Source organism: Solanum verrucosum, unplaced genomic scaffold (assembly GCF_900185275.1).
Source record: "Solanum verrucosum unplaced genomic scaffold, falcon-dt-bn FXZP01000196.1, whole genome shotgun sequence".
Taxonomy (NCBI): domain Eukaryota; kingdom Viridiplantae; phylum Streptophyta; class Magnoliopsida; order Solanales; family Solanaceae; genus Solanum; species Solanum verrucosum.
The window spans coordinates 234,316-246,439 of NW_026020420.1; the positions used below are offsets into that span (position 1 = coordinate 234,316).

At 33.8% G+C, this 12,124-nt stretch overlaps 4 protein-coding genes across 5 annotated transcripts; 1 reads left to right on the plus strand and 3 right to left on the minus strand.

The window, feature by feature from the left end:
- Nucleotides 1–174: 174 nt before the first annotated feature.
- LOC125806889 (serine/threonine-protein kinase WNK8-like) lies at nucleotides 175–1,191 on the minus strand. The gene has a single exon (XM_049486646.1). The coding sequence runs from the start codon at nucleotides 1,189–1,191 to the stop codon at nucleotides 175–177; it is 1,017 nt and encodes a 338-aa protein (XP_049342603.1).
- A 1,884-nt stretch (nucleotides 1,192–3,075) lies between these two features.
- LOC125806789 (putative UPF0481 protein At3g02645) lies at nucleotides 3,076–4,691 on the plus strand. Its single transcript, XM_049486539.1, has one exon. It carries the CDS (start codon nucleotides 3,085–3,087, stop codon nucleotides 4,660–4,662), a length of 1,578 nt encoding a protein of 525 aa, XP_049342496.1. The 5' UTR covers nucleotides 3,076–3,084; the 3' UTR covers nucleotides 4,663–4,691.
- A 1,029-nt stretch (nucleotides 4,692–5,720) lies between these two features.
- LOC125806844 (probable O-methyltransferase 3) lies at nucleotides 5,721–8,263 on the minus strand. Its single transcript, XM_049486594.1, has 2 exons — nucleotides 7,485–8,263; nucleotides 5,721–6,014 (listed from the first exon to the last, which is right to left on the minus strand). The coding sequence occupies exons 1-2, from the start codon at nucleotides 8,256–8,258 to the stop codon at nucleotides 5,721–5,723; spliced, it is 1,068 nt and encodes a 355-aa protein (XP_049342551.1). The 5' UTR covers nucleotides 8,259–8,263.
- A 493-nt stretch (nucleotides 8,264–8,756) lies between these two features.
- On the minus strand, nucleotides 8,757–11,770 carry LOC125841088 (mitochondrial fission 1 protein A-like). 2 transcript variants are annotated; one of them, XM_049520096.1, is made up of 5 exons: nucleotides 11,573–11,770; nucleotides 10,152–10,290; nucleotides 9,371–9,492; nucleotides 9,144–9,207; nucleotides 8,757–9,057 (listed from the first exon to the last, which is right to left on the minus strand). In XM_049520096.1, the coding sequence occupies exons 1-5, from the start codon at nucleotides 11,663–11,665 to the stop codon at nucleotides 8,972–8,974; spliced, it is 504 nt and encodes a 167-aa protein (XP_049376053.1). In that variant the 5' UTR covers nucleotides 11,666–11,770; the 3' UTR covers nucleotides 8,757–8,971. The 2 variants fall into 2 exon arrangements, with proteins under 2 accessions (XP_049376053.1, XP_049376054.1); XM_049520097.1 differs by lacking the exon at nucleotides 11,573–11,770 and adding an exon at nucleotides 11,005–11,032 and having other exon boundaries at nucleotides 8,918–9,057.
- Nucleotides 11,771–12,124: the final 354 nt, after the last annotated feature.

Consider the following 12,124-nt stretch of genomic DNA (forward strand, 5'->3'; position numbering starts at 1 on the left):
AATATTAGCCACATTTTAAATGTTAGCCAGTCTCTTAAAACCTACTCTCTCTACTTTGATTTGATTGTCTAGTTTTTACTAAGCACAGAGTTTAATATAGAAAAAAGACTTGAAATATGAAATAGAATAGGACTAAATATCGATCATTACATCAAATACAAATTCCTAATATCCCTAGCTTAAGTTGTGCAGACTCTTCACTTTCGAATCAGGTGCATGAAATACACAGCTTTTGGAGAATTTGACACGGATACGTTGACATTTTCTAAGAGTCCAAGCAACGACTCTAGCACAACAATGTAATCCCTTGAAAGGATGACTAGTAACACGATTGACAGTAGGAGCATGAGCCTCCGATGTTGATGATCCACCGTTACATACAAAGAATGGATCTTTCAACAACTCTTCTGCAGATGGCCTAACAGATGCAGGAAGTATACACTTCTCGATTATCTCATTCAATCTTGAGTCCTTCACCTTCTCTAGAGACGCAGGCTTTACACCAGCATACACTTTCTTAAATATATGAACCTGAGTGCTGCATTCCATATACGGATACTCACCAGTAACCATCTCGAGTAAACACATCCCAAACGAATATACATCCACTAACTCGTTGTATTCTCCATCGTAGCACTCTGGAGCCATGAATTCAGGGGTACCTTTCGCCTCTTTCACGAATAAACTACCATCTGTAATACGAACAGCCAACCCAAAATCACCAAGCTTAACTTTCTTTCCATCATCATCAACAAACACATTATCACACTTAATGTCTCTATGAATGATTTTCGGGCTCTGACTATGTAAATACCTCAACCCTTCAAGAATCTGTCTGCCCCAATTCTTGATACTCTCCAAATCACCACAAACACCAACGACATTATTCAGGTACTTTTTCAAACTCCCCGAGGGGAATAACTCTGTGATCATGTTCATAGTTTTGGACTCAGAATCAAACCAATAAGAGAAACACTTCATAACCCTTTCATGATTTAATGACTTCAACATACTAGCTTCTTCATTGAACAAATTTCCATTTTCAATTTTGTTCCACGCTAACTCAAGTTTTTGAACGCGATCCCAACCATTGTAGACTTGTTTTGAAGCTCCTACACCCAACTTATGATTGTATCTAATGTATCTACCACAAGGAGACTTCTCTACAACTCTATACGACTCGTAATTCATCGCAATACAGTAGGATGAAATTCAAGGTTGAAGAAAACAGAGATTGAAACAGAGTTACCTAGCAATTTATTGTGTTGATTGAAAAACTTTGGTAATTAAAAAAATTATATGATGGAAGTGATGGTTGAAGGGTTAGTAATATACTATATATATATACACAGATATACGTTGTAATCTTAATTAGAATAGGTTACGGAAAAACTATTTTTGGAAACTTATTATATGGGATATTTAGAAGAAAAAAAACGGGTAGTAATTAATCCTACTTTGAATAGGTTTGGGAAACAAAAGTTTTTGATAACTAAGAAAAAGAAGTGATTTTCGACTATTTTTGTGTAGTAATTAAGAATATTTTAGTAAATGTATAGTTATTATACATTACGATTTAATTAAGCCAAACACCTAATAAAGATATTATTAATCTAAATACCAACTAAATTCATCAGGTTTGGATCTATAGAAAATATTAACTAAATAGGTAACTTGACTAAACTAGTGTTATATATTATTGGGATAACGCATAACGGCATAAGTATCCCTTCAACTATTATCCTTAATATAACTAGAGTCATATTATCCTCCCTAAACTATTTAAAAATGGAATAAATACATCATTAAAATTGACGTGACATAGAGAGTTTGCACATTCTCTTGAAGGCAAGTGATGAGTGAAAAAATTGGATACTTGTCCTTTTTTAATTGGCAACTTTATAATTAGTTAATACACAAAATTATTGATATTAATACTTATATATATTTAATTATTTTTATTTCTTTCTAAGTAAAATATTTATTTTAATTTCTTCCTCACTTTCACTTTTTATTTTTTTCTTTCATTAATTTCTTATCTTTTCACTTTTAATTATGTTTAGAAAACTAATTGTATTCTTTTAAAAAAATGATAAATGTCCTTTAATTTTAACGTTTTTTTTTTTATGTTCTATTTGATTTTCTTCACCTATTTTGATATTCATTCGAAATTAACTTATTTTAAATACAAAACATTTGGAATAAAATTTGAAATCAATTCAAAAGGAAATACAGTTTTTTTTTAAAAATAAATAAAATCAATAGAAAAATAAAAGAGAAAAAACAATGAATGAAAGTAAAAAAAAATTAAAAAGTTTAAATACAAGATGGCAGACGCGTGTGTAATAACACAACCAACTTACCTAGTTGAAGGTGCCACGTCAACATAAAAGGTGCGCAAAAAAAAATGAAAAAATGAGTTTGGGGGGGGGAGGGGGTAATAGGAATGTAGTTAAGTTAAGTTTGTCGCTGAAATTTTGGTCATAGTTCAAGAGTACTTATGCATTATCCCTTTATTATTTGATCTCCATTTAAAAATATTTCTATCTAGGAAAACAAGTTTGTTAAAAATGACTTTGCTAGTGGAAGTCGGAAAAATAAGTTCTACAAGTGACATTCTAATGACGACATTTTACTATCAAGGATGCGATGAAATGTTAAATATTTCTTCATCTTAACTAGATGTTGTTTGAGTAAACTATCACATCCAAGAAGTACTTAAGCAGTTATAGATGGGGCATCTTTAGTTATTTATTGGTTATCCTTGTTCTTTTTCCCTTTTAATCATGGATTATGTTTCTTAGCAGGCAGGTAAAGAATTAAACTAAATGCTTTTTCTCTTTATCTAATCCTATTCTGTTTTATTTTTTCTGTTTTAAGAAGAACGCTGAAAAATGTATCTGGTTAGGAATAAGAATGTGGAAAATACCTGACTTGACAATGAAGAAAAATCACCTGGCCCAATAAAGTAAAACTATATCATAAAATATTAGACCATTTTTTCAGTTTAAGTGTGTATAAAATTAAAGTTCAAGCAATTTCAATCATATACTATCAAGATTGTGGTTCATAATTTCACAAAAAATGGACAAACTATCTTCTAAAGGAACAATGTTTAGTAAAGAAGAAGGTAGGAGTATCCGCGGCGATGAAATATTTCCTGATGAATATCTCATCACAATTCGTCAAGGTTCAAACTCGAACTCTCATGAAATCAGTGAAAATGAGAGAGAATGGCTAAATTCATTAGAGAAGAGTAGAGATTACCTTGGCTCATTGCAGAATCCAAAAATACAAAAGGTCCCAAAAATGCATCGCGATATTGAATCAAACTTAAGGTGTTATGAGCCTCTTGTGGTTTCTATCGGTCCATTTCACCATGGAAAACCAGAACTTCAACCTATGGAGAAGTACAAGAAGCTACTTGCTATTCAGTTAACTGATGAAAAAAGATTTGACGGGGACTTATCATGGCTTTCGACAAATTCAGTGTCTCTTGATGAGCTTTACAGAAAGGTCAAGGACATTATGCCTGTTGTCAAGGAGTGTTATGCTGAGGAATCGATCAAAGATTACAACGATGAGGTGTTTGCACAGATGATGTTCCTGGATGGATGTTTCATCTTTCAATACCTTCACTGCATTGTGACCAGTAATTATAAAGAGCTGAAAATGAAGAGCCATGATATAGCTTTCATTCGTCGTGATCTGTTCTTACTTGAAAATCAGTTACCATTTGAAGTCCTGGATGTGTTAATGAGATGTAAGCTCAAGGACAATGTAGGAATGAAGATGATAACAACGTTCATCTCGAGTGCACATACAAACCCTTCTCAACGTAAAGGATTCATTCAAAGTATCAAGGATTTCTTTGTTGAATTCTTTAGTGATCTACATCCTGAAAGCTGTACTGAAAAAGCTATGAACTTTCTTAGCAAGATTTGTGGAGGAGAATGTCCTGCCCTTAGCAAAGAAGAAAGCACGAAAAAAACATGGCTTCCGGCTCATCTCCTTGAGCTATTAAAAACAAATCTCATAAACACAAAGGCTTTCTCAGAAGGTGGATGCTATCTAAGGGGTGAGTGGTGCTCGTATCGTTCAGCTATGGAACTACGTAGAGCAGGAATCCGTTTCAGGCCTGGAAAGAGTCGTCGTCTTTCAGAGGTTAAGTTCACTTCATTTCATTGCTCAGCTCTTTTAACACTTCCACCTATAACCATAGATGATTCAACCAAGTCACAGTTTTTAAACTTAGTCGCGTATGAAGCATGTCCTGATACACCAGATGACTTTGGAATTACGTCTTATGTTAGTTTCATGGATTCACTTATCGATCATGCTGAAGACGTGAAGGAGCTGAGATCAAAAGGTATACTACTTAACTTTCTTGGAAGTGATCAAGAAGTAGCAGATCTGTTCAATGAGTTAGCAAGAGATTTGGTGCCGAATCCACATGCCTTTGTTGATGTGAAAGACAAAATTGAGAAACATTACAATAGCAAAGGGAAAATATGGATTGCTGAATGGAATAACACTCATTTTAACACTCCATGGACTGTTTTTGCATTCATTGCAGCACTTTTTGTCATTGGTTTGCAAGTTACTGATACATTTCTAGCAGGCATCCAAACCTTTTATGCAGTCCGTCCAAAAAACAACTAGTAATGATAGGATGCAAAACCAACCACTTCAAGAATGTCATGTTTGTTGAATTTTATCATTTATTTTTCACCTTGTTGCTCTATGGCATTGATTGATCTTTGTACTCTTGTTTATGCATACAAACTAGTACTAATTTTGTTTTTTTTTTGTTTTTTGTTTTACTTGTGTAAACTTGCTACTTTGAAGCACATGAATAGTATTGTTTTTTTTAACGCTTTGATTTTGGAGGTGTTTAGATGATTATATTGTAAGTTGGAGTGTTCAACTGACAAAGTGAAGACGAGTTAAGATGTTTAGATGTGCATACTCAGTTGGAGCGTTTACTTGTCAGCTTAGGCTAAGTTTGAGTGTTTGTTTATGTATTATGCTTCTTTTATGAAAATGTTTTACTGAGACCTTTAAATTACTGTTCAGATAAATAATATACTGATCAAGAACTACAATGATCATTAGACCAGTTGACAATATTCTTCTAACTAATCGAAAGATCAATCTCATTTCCGAGTAGTATTCTAAGTGAACTGGTTTGGTATGGGGGATGGGATAAACGAATCCCGAGACTAACTAATACCTCTAACCAAACACATGATAAAATAATCCTGCATTTTATCGCTGAAACGACTTCTTGATTGATACCTCTGATTAAAGACCTCTGCATCATGATTTTCTTCAAGTATAGAACAGGAATTTTTTTTGTTGCAGATAACAGAATATACAAGACTCGATAACAGAGAAAACTTTATATAAAAGTATAATATAAAAGCTCTAGGATACCTACTACTATTTTCACTCTAACTATCCGAAAAGCCACCTAGAAAAAAATTAGAACTATACACTAATAAATGACTAGTATTTTATTGATAAAACTTCGTTTTAGAATATCTAATTCATCTGAACTCCGTACTTTCGATGCAAAACATAAATTTATATGAGGTCAGAACCCATAACTTTAAAACTACACCGAGTTCAATGATAAGAATCTTAAAGATTGAACTCGTAGAATTTAAATCCTGAATCCGCCTCTGACAGACCGCTTATACAACACAATCATGAGAGATCTAAGGGTAGAGCTCAATGACAGATCTCAAACCAAGAGTCAACGTAATTTTGTAACTAGTAAAACTAGAATCTAAGAAAAGTTTCTCCCATTCTTTCTTGTTCCTCTCTTTGCTACCCACAAAAACCATCATCAACATGTCTATGAAGAGCTGTGCTTGGACAGATTCATCATCCAATTCTGGATTTTCCATCACCATGTCTATAATTATAACTTTTCCACTTCCTCTTATTGCCTCCTTGCAGTTCTTCAAAATTTTCACACATTCTTCATCATTCCAATCATGCAAAATTGACTACAAAATTAACATGTCCAAAAGTTAATTAGAGAAGTGACAAGACTAGTATTCTCGTAGTTTCTTGTTCGTCAATTGATGCTATTATCTATGTTTGTTGAAGTTTGTTTTTAGTTACTGCAATAACTTTTAGCAAAATAAGTTATTTAGTTTGAATAAATTTGAATTTTGAATTTTAGTTAGTTTGTTTATGTTGTTGAGATATTTTAGGTTGTTTAAATTTTATATCATGCAGATTATGTGTTTTATGTTGGTTATTTAAAGCCCCTCAATGCTTAATAAAATTATTGAAAGCTATTGAAAGTCATTTCAATCTATTGAGAGAAATTTTCAATCATTTTGTGTTGCCCCATTTTTTTAAAAAACACCAACAGTGGTATCAAGAGCTTCATTGATCTTAAGGGATCTGTGAAATCTTCCAAAGAACTATCATACATTTTTAACCCGTAAGGGCTACCTTTTTAACCCATCAGGGCTACCCATTTTATCCCATCAAGGTTACCTTTTCAACTGGTGCTTTTTTCAACGCACAGGCTTTTCTAAATCATTTTTAACCAAAATAATGGCAAGCATCAGTCTCTCTTTGAATGCCCCACAAATTTTCGCAGACGAAAACTATCAAATTTGGCCTGTGAGAATAAAACCATATTTTGAAACATATGTGATATGTGAGGTTGCGATGGAAGAAAAACCCTTACAACCTCTACACAAGACAATGTCATTGCATGTGTTTTTGAAGAACAAAATCAAAAGAAGAAAAAGAAAAAAGAAGAAATTTTGCAAGTTCAAAACAATGTATAAAATTCAGCATCAACTACCAAAGCAAAAATTGAGGAGGTGCATTTTTTTCAATTGCAGTAACTAAAGCAAAGGAGGAGTGTTGAAGTTTGCTTTTAGTTACTGCAGTAACTTTTAGCAAAATAAGTTATTTAGTTTGAATAAATTTGAATTTTGAATTTTAGTTAGTTTGTTTATATTGTTGAGATATTTTAGGTTGTTTAAATTATAAATTATGTAGATTATGTGTTTTATGTTGGCTATTTAAAGCCCCTCAATGCTTCATAAAATTATTGAAAGCTATTGAAAGTCATTTCAATCCATTGAGAGAAATTTTCAATCATTTTGTGCTGCCCCATTTTTTAAAAAACACCAACAATGTTTCATGAGCTTCGGTTATTTCACTAGTTCGTTGTTACTGCTCTTTCTATGTATGCTATGTACTATTGCTTTTCACAACGCTATATTTTGTTGTTGTTACTGCTTTCATTTTTGTATTCTCTTTTTCAAACTGTTTTGAGATGTTTTACTTGATCCGAGGGTCTATCGGAAACAACCTCTATCTTTACGAGGTAGGGGTAAGGTTTTTCTACACTATACCCTCCTCAGACTTGTGGGCTTACACTGGATATGTTGTTATAAGAGAAACTAGTAATACAGGGGAATTATTAGCGAAAAGTGTAGTTTATTTACCTTGAGTAAGACAGCATTAGCAGGAGGAATTTTCTGAAACATATCCCCTGCTACAAACTCCAAATTTTCACTTCCCTGCAAGTTAGCCACAACAGGAGGAAGATCAAGAACAATACATTTCATGTCAGGGAAATTTTTGGCTATGGACATTGCGACGGTTCCAGTCCCTCCTCCAACATCCACTAAAGATGTCAATCCTTCGAACACATCCTTAAACTCGTTGCCAATTAACACGTTCATGAATGATCGCGAATCTCTAGACATGTTTTCGTTAAACCAATTACCAGTACTTGAATCACTCGAAAGTTTACTCCAGAATAAGTCTCCATATGCTGTATAAAATGCACTGGGATCATCATTCTTGAACCAATCACCTAAACAATTCCATGCTTTAAAGAAGAATGAATCTTGATCTTCCATCGAGTTCCATGGTCCGTCCTTCACTACATAACGATCAGCTGGTGCAAGCGAATAACACCCTTTATCATCATCAACGTCGTTATCATCATGTTTTTGTAGAATCAAGAAGCCATAATGAACTAATATTCGTGTAAGGCGGTGAAAATAGGGAAATTTTGAAGGCCTAATAGGGAGGGAAGACATGAGCTTTGATATTGTCATTGGTTTGCCATGTTTGGTGATGACATTAGGTATGTCCAATTGAAGTGCACATTTCAATGTTACATGTTCTATGAAGAAATAGAGTTGGTTCCATGACTGTGTTTCAGCTTGAAGAAGCTCACTAGGAGTAAGGTTCTCATTATGATTAGCCATGTAAATGTTTCAACAATCTGTGGAAAAAGTTGTGAATTATTTTAGTGGACAAATATGCCTTAGTTTGGGGCAGAAGATGCTATTGTGCCTCCCTTTTGTTTATTTGTATTTGGAACTATTATTATCCAAGCAGTCAATGCCACTTGAGAGAAATGATACATATTTAAACTGTGATTGGCATTCATGAGAAGAATATTTGTTTTACCCTTATGGCTTTTGCATTTGGTTCTTCAAATTTTTTATAAAATATACTAGCCGTCCCACCAGCAGCAGGAATCTTATTTCGAAGCAATCTCTCAGAGTTTTTCCTTAATCCGAATATACCTAAGGATACATAGTTTGACCCCTTCATGAATTTGTTGTTAATGTAAATTTGGAATAAAAACTATTCCTAATATGAATAGTTTATAGATGGCAAGTGATTGTATGTTTTTCACACACAGTTATTAAACAAATATCGAAGCCAAATTTACATGACATTTCATATAACTAGTAATTCAAAGTGAGTCTTTAACCAAACGAACAGTAAATCACTAGAATTTCAGCCATATGGCCTGGCATTATTCTATAGAACATTTACTGACTCCCTTTAAACGAGTCGAAGAGAAGAAGAAGGCAAGGAAATGGAAAAGAAACGAACTAATATAGTTCGTTCATCTAATAGAAACTCGGGTTTTTGTGTCAATAACCTCAGATAGTTGTTTTGGTGAAGATCATTTTCTTCGGACCAACGATGCTATAATCCCACCAGCAATGAGTCCTATAGTGGTCACAGTGATTCCTATACCAATGACACCATCTGCATTGCATAGACACAAATGAATCCAATTTAATATGCTGTTATCCAAAATCGAGCAAGCAAGGGAAAAAGTCTCGGGTCATTACCTTTAGTTATTCTATCTTCGATAGCCTTCTTAAGCGATAAAGCTTGTCTCCAATCAGGTGCAATCTAAAGGGAAGAAAAAAACTTTAAGCAAAACTAAACAGGGTGGTTGAATTCTGATTGTCTCAAATGATCGATAAATAACAAGTTGATTTCGGGAGTTAGATATCTGAGTGAGTAGAGAGTTCACAGCAAACGACTAAGAACAGTAAAAGGATTAGGACCAAACCTCTAGACATTGAACGGTAAGCTCTCTGCTCCTTGAATATTCCCCACTTCTGTAATATCCAACAGCTAAAAGATAAAGCTTTTCTCGCTGCTGTAGTGGACTACTTGCGTTGGCAAGTGAAGCTGGAGAAGAAAAAGAAGAAGCAAAGAGATGATGGTTTCTATAGATCGAATCCTCAAGTACGTTATTCATTAGACACATAAACATCCAATCAAACACAAAAATAAAAAGATTTTAAGCAACAAAAGCCCAAAAGAGTTGAAAGTAACAGTACCAGGAACCAATGAACCAAATCCATTGGTAGCACCACCCCCGAATGGGCCCTGCAGTGCGCGATCCGGATTTAGTCGGAGCTCCAATGTGGGCTCCGAACACCGGATGGGAAACCAAAAAAAAAAAGAGAACAAAATCCAGAGTAATTTTGCGATGATTCAACAGTAGCATGATTGTAGTAGTCCATTACATGTTCTTGACTCGATGAACTTTACTTCCTAAGACCATTTATAAGGAGCTACTAACACTACAAGAGAAACAATAGAAATTGTCTCAACAATGTCCATCAAGTGTGGGAACTTCATGAATGTGTGTTGCTTTAGAATTTCAAAGACAAAGAAGAGCATCAGGCGTATATGTCCATGAATATGGAAACTAGGAGTTAAATGATGAAAATAGATAGACGTCGGTGGTAGTATCACAATTCACAAACATTACTAGATATGTAGAAGCAAGTCAAGCAACAATGTGTAACATAAAATAGGAAATAGATCTGACTAATTTTCACCCTCAAGCATAGCGATCCCTCGTTGCACATCTTCAGGTTGTTTAGAATGAACAAGAGCCCATGACAATCTCATAATACTCTCATTCTTCCCTTCATCAGAGGCACCTTTGTTAGCATCTGCAACTTCTCTCTCGCAGCCCTATCAATATGCATAGGCACATAAGACTAAGCACCAAAAGCAACATAGTACAATTATCGCTTCATTTTTTGCTTCTCAATACAAGCCAATTCATTCAACTTCTCTCTTGTATTTTATCTTGTGAGACAAAAATTAGACCAAATAAGTTTTATATGTTCAGGGATTCATAAGAACTAACAAGTAAGGCCACTACTGCATGCTGATATAACGAAAAGCACCACTTCATCTTTATTAGTAACAACATTAAAATGGCTAACACACAGTGTCTCCAATGCAAAACTTCAAATTCACTAACAAGAACGATATCAACCAATGGACTCTTCCTTATTAATAACACAAGTTTCTACTGTTAATTAGAGAAACAGATCTTTCTCCAAAGTTACTACAGCCTAAAGCAACATATTTCTCATCAACTCTTTATTCTCAATAACAAATTCTTTTGATGTTAGTAAAAATCAAAACTTTCTTCATAGTTTCTGCAACCCAAAGCAACAGTTTTCTTATATAAATAGTCAAATCATGCAAAAGACTAAATAAGGCATGTTCAACTACCAACTAGCATGTTTATGACAAAGAAAAGCCAAGATACCGGTTTGGTCGAAACAGTTAGCTTTTGCTCAAACAGTATATCCGTATTAAAAAATTCATTAAATATGTACACGTATTAAGAATCCAATCACTAGCCCTTGAAATCGGCATTCTAAATGTCCATACCATAAAATTAAAATCTTAGCTCCAACCAGAGGCGAATCTAGGATTTTTTGAACATGAGTGCACCAAGTAAAATGTATTGAAGTGAGAATTGATCCTTAATCCTCAAGGTCAAAAGCTCAACATTTAACCATGTGGATCATTTAGACTTCTTGTAGTACGGGTACCAGAATATAATATTATACAAAATCTTAAAAAATATACATATAAAATATCTAATTTTACGAAGAGACCATGGGTGCCGGTGCCCTATTTTTTGGCTCTAAATTCGCCTCTGGCTCCAACCACAATCACCCACTTATCAACGAAAATCATACTCTCTGCCTTTATCTTGGCACGGAGTTCAAAAAAGTTTTTTTTTTTTTTTTTTGAATATTATCATCTTAAACTATAGATACAAGCCTTGTGTTCTTAAGCATGTCACGTAGAGAGGAGAAAGTGCTAGTAAATATACCTGATACCACAAATTACTGGAACCCCAAAATCCCAAATCATCAAAAACATGAAATATGAATGTAAAGATCAATGCTTTAATGAAATTTATAAGAATGGTTTATTCAAGAAAGCTTACAACAATAATGTCAGGTGAGGTCCAAGGAAGCTGGTCCCCTCCATTGACGAATGTAACAATTGGCCCAAACAATCGGTTGATTTTTACCTCCATTTTCGATTCTGGGGTTTGTAAATTGTAATCCACCAATTTCAAAGCCCTAATTAGCGTTAATGGTGGAGCTCAAAATGGAAAAACTGATATTTGGGGAAGAAACTGATTTTTGCAAATTTTTCGGAAATTACAGTTCACTTTATTGGTTCTAATTTTAAGCATCATGTAGGTAAAATTGTTAATACTTGTTCAACTAATTATTTCAAATAATAAAATTATAATTTTATAGATTTGTTGCTTATTATTGTAAAATATCAACCAAGTTGTTTTGGTTTCTTGAGATTTCGATTAGTTTTGGCATAAGACATAGATAAACATTTTGGTTACAACTTAGCGCTCAAATTTTGAGAATGCATATTAAGACATCTCAACTCGTTTCTACTATATATTTCGTGAATATTCGATGTTTGCGTGACACATAAATTTTGGAGGTGTTTAGATGATCATCTTGTAAGTTGG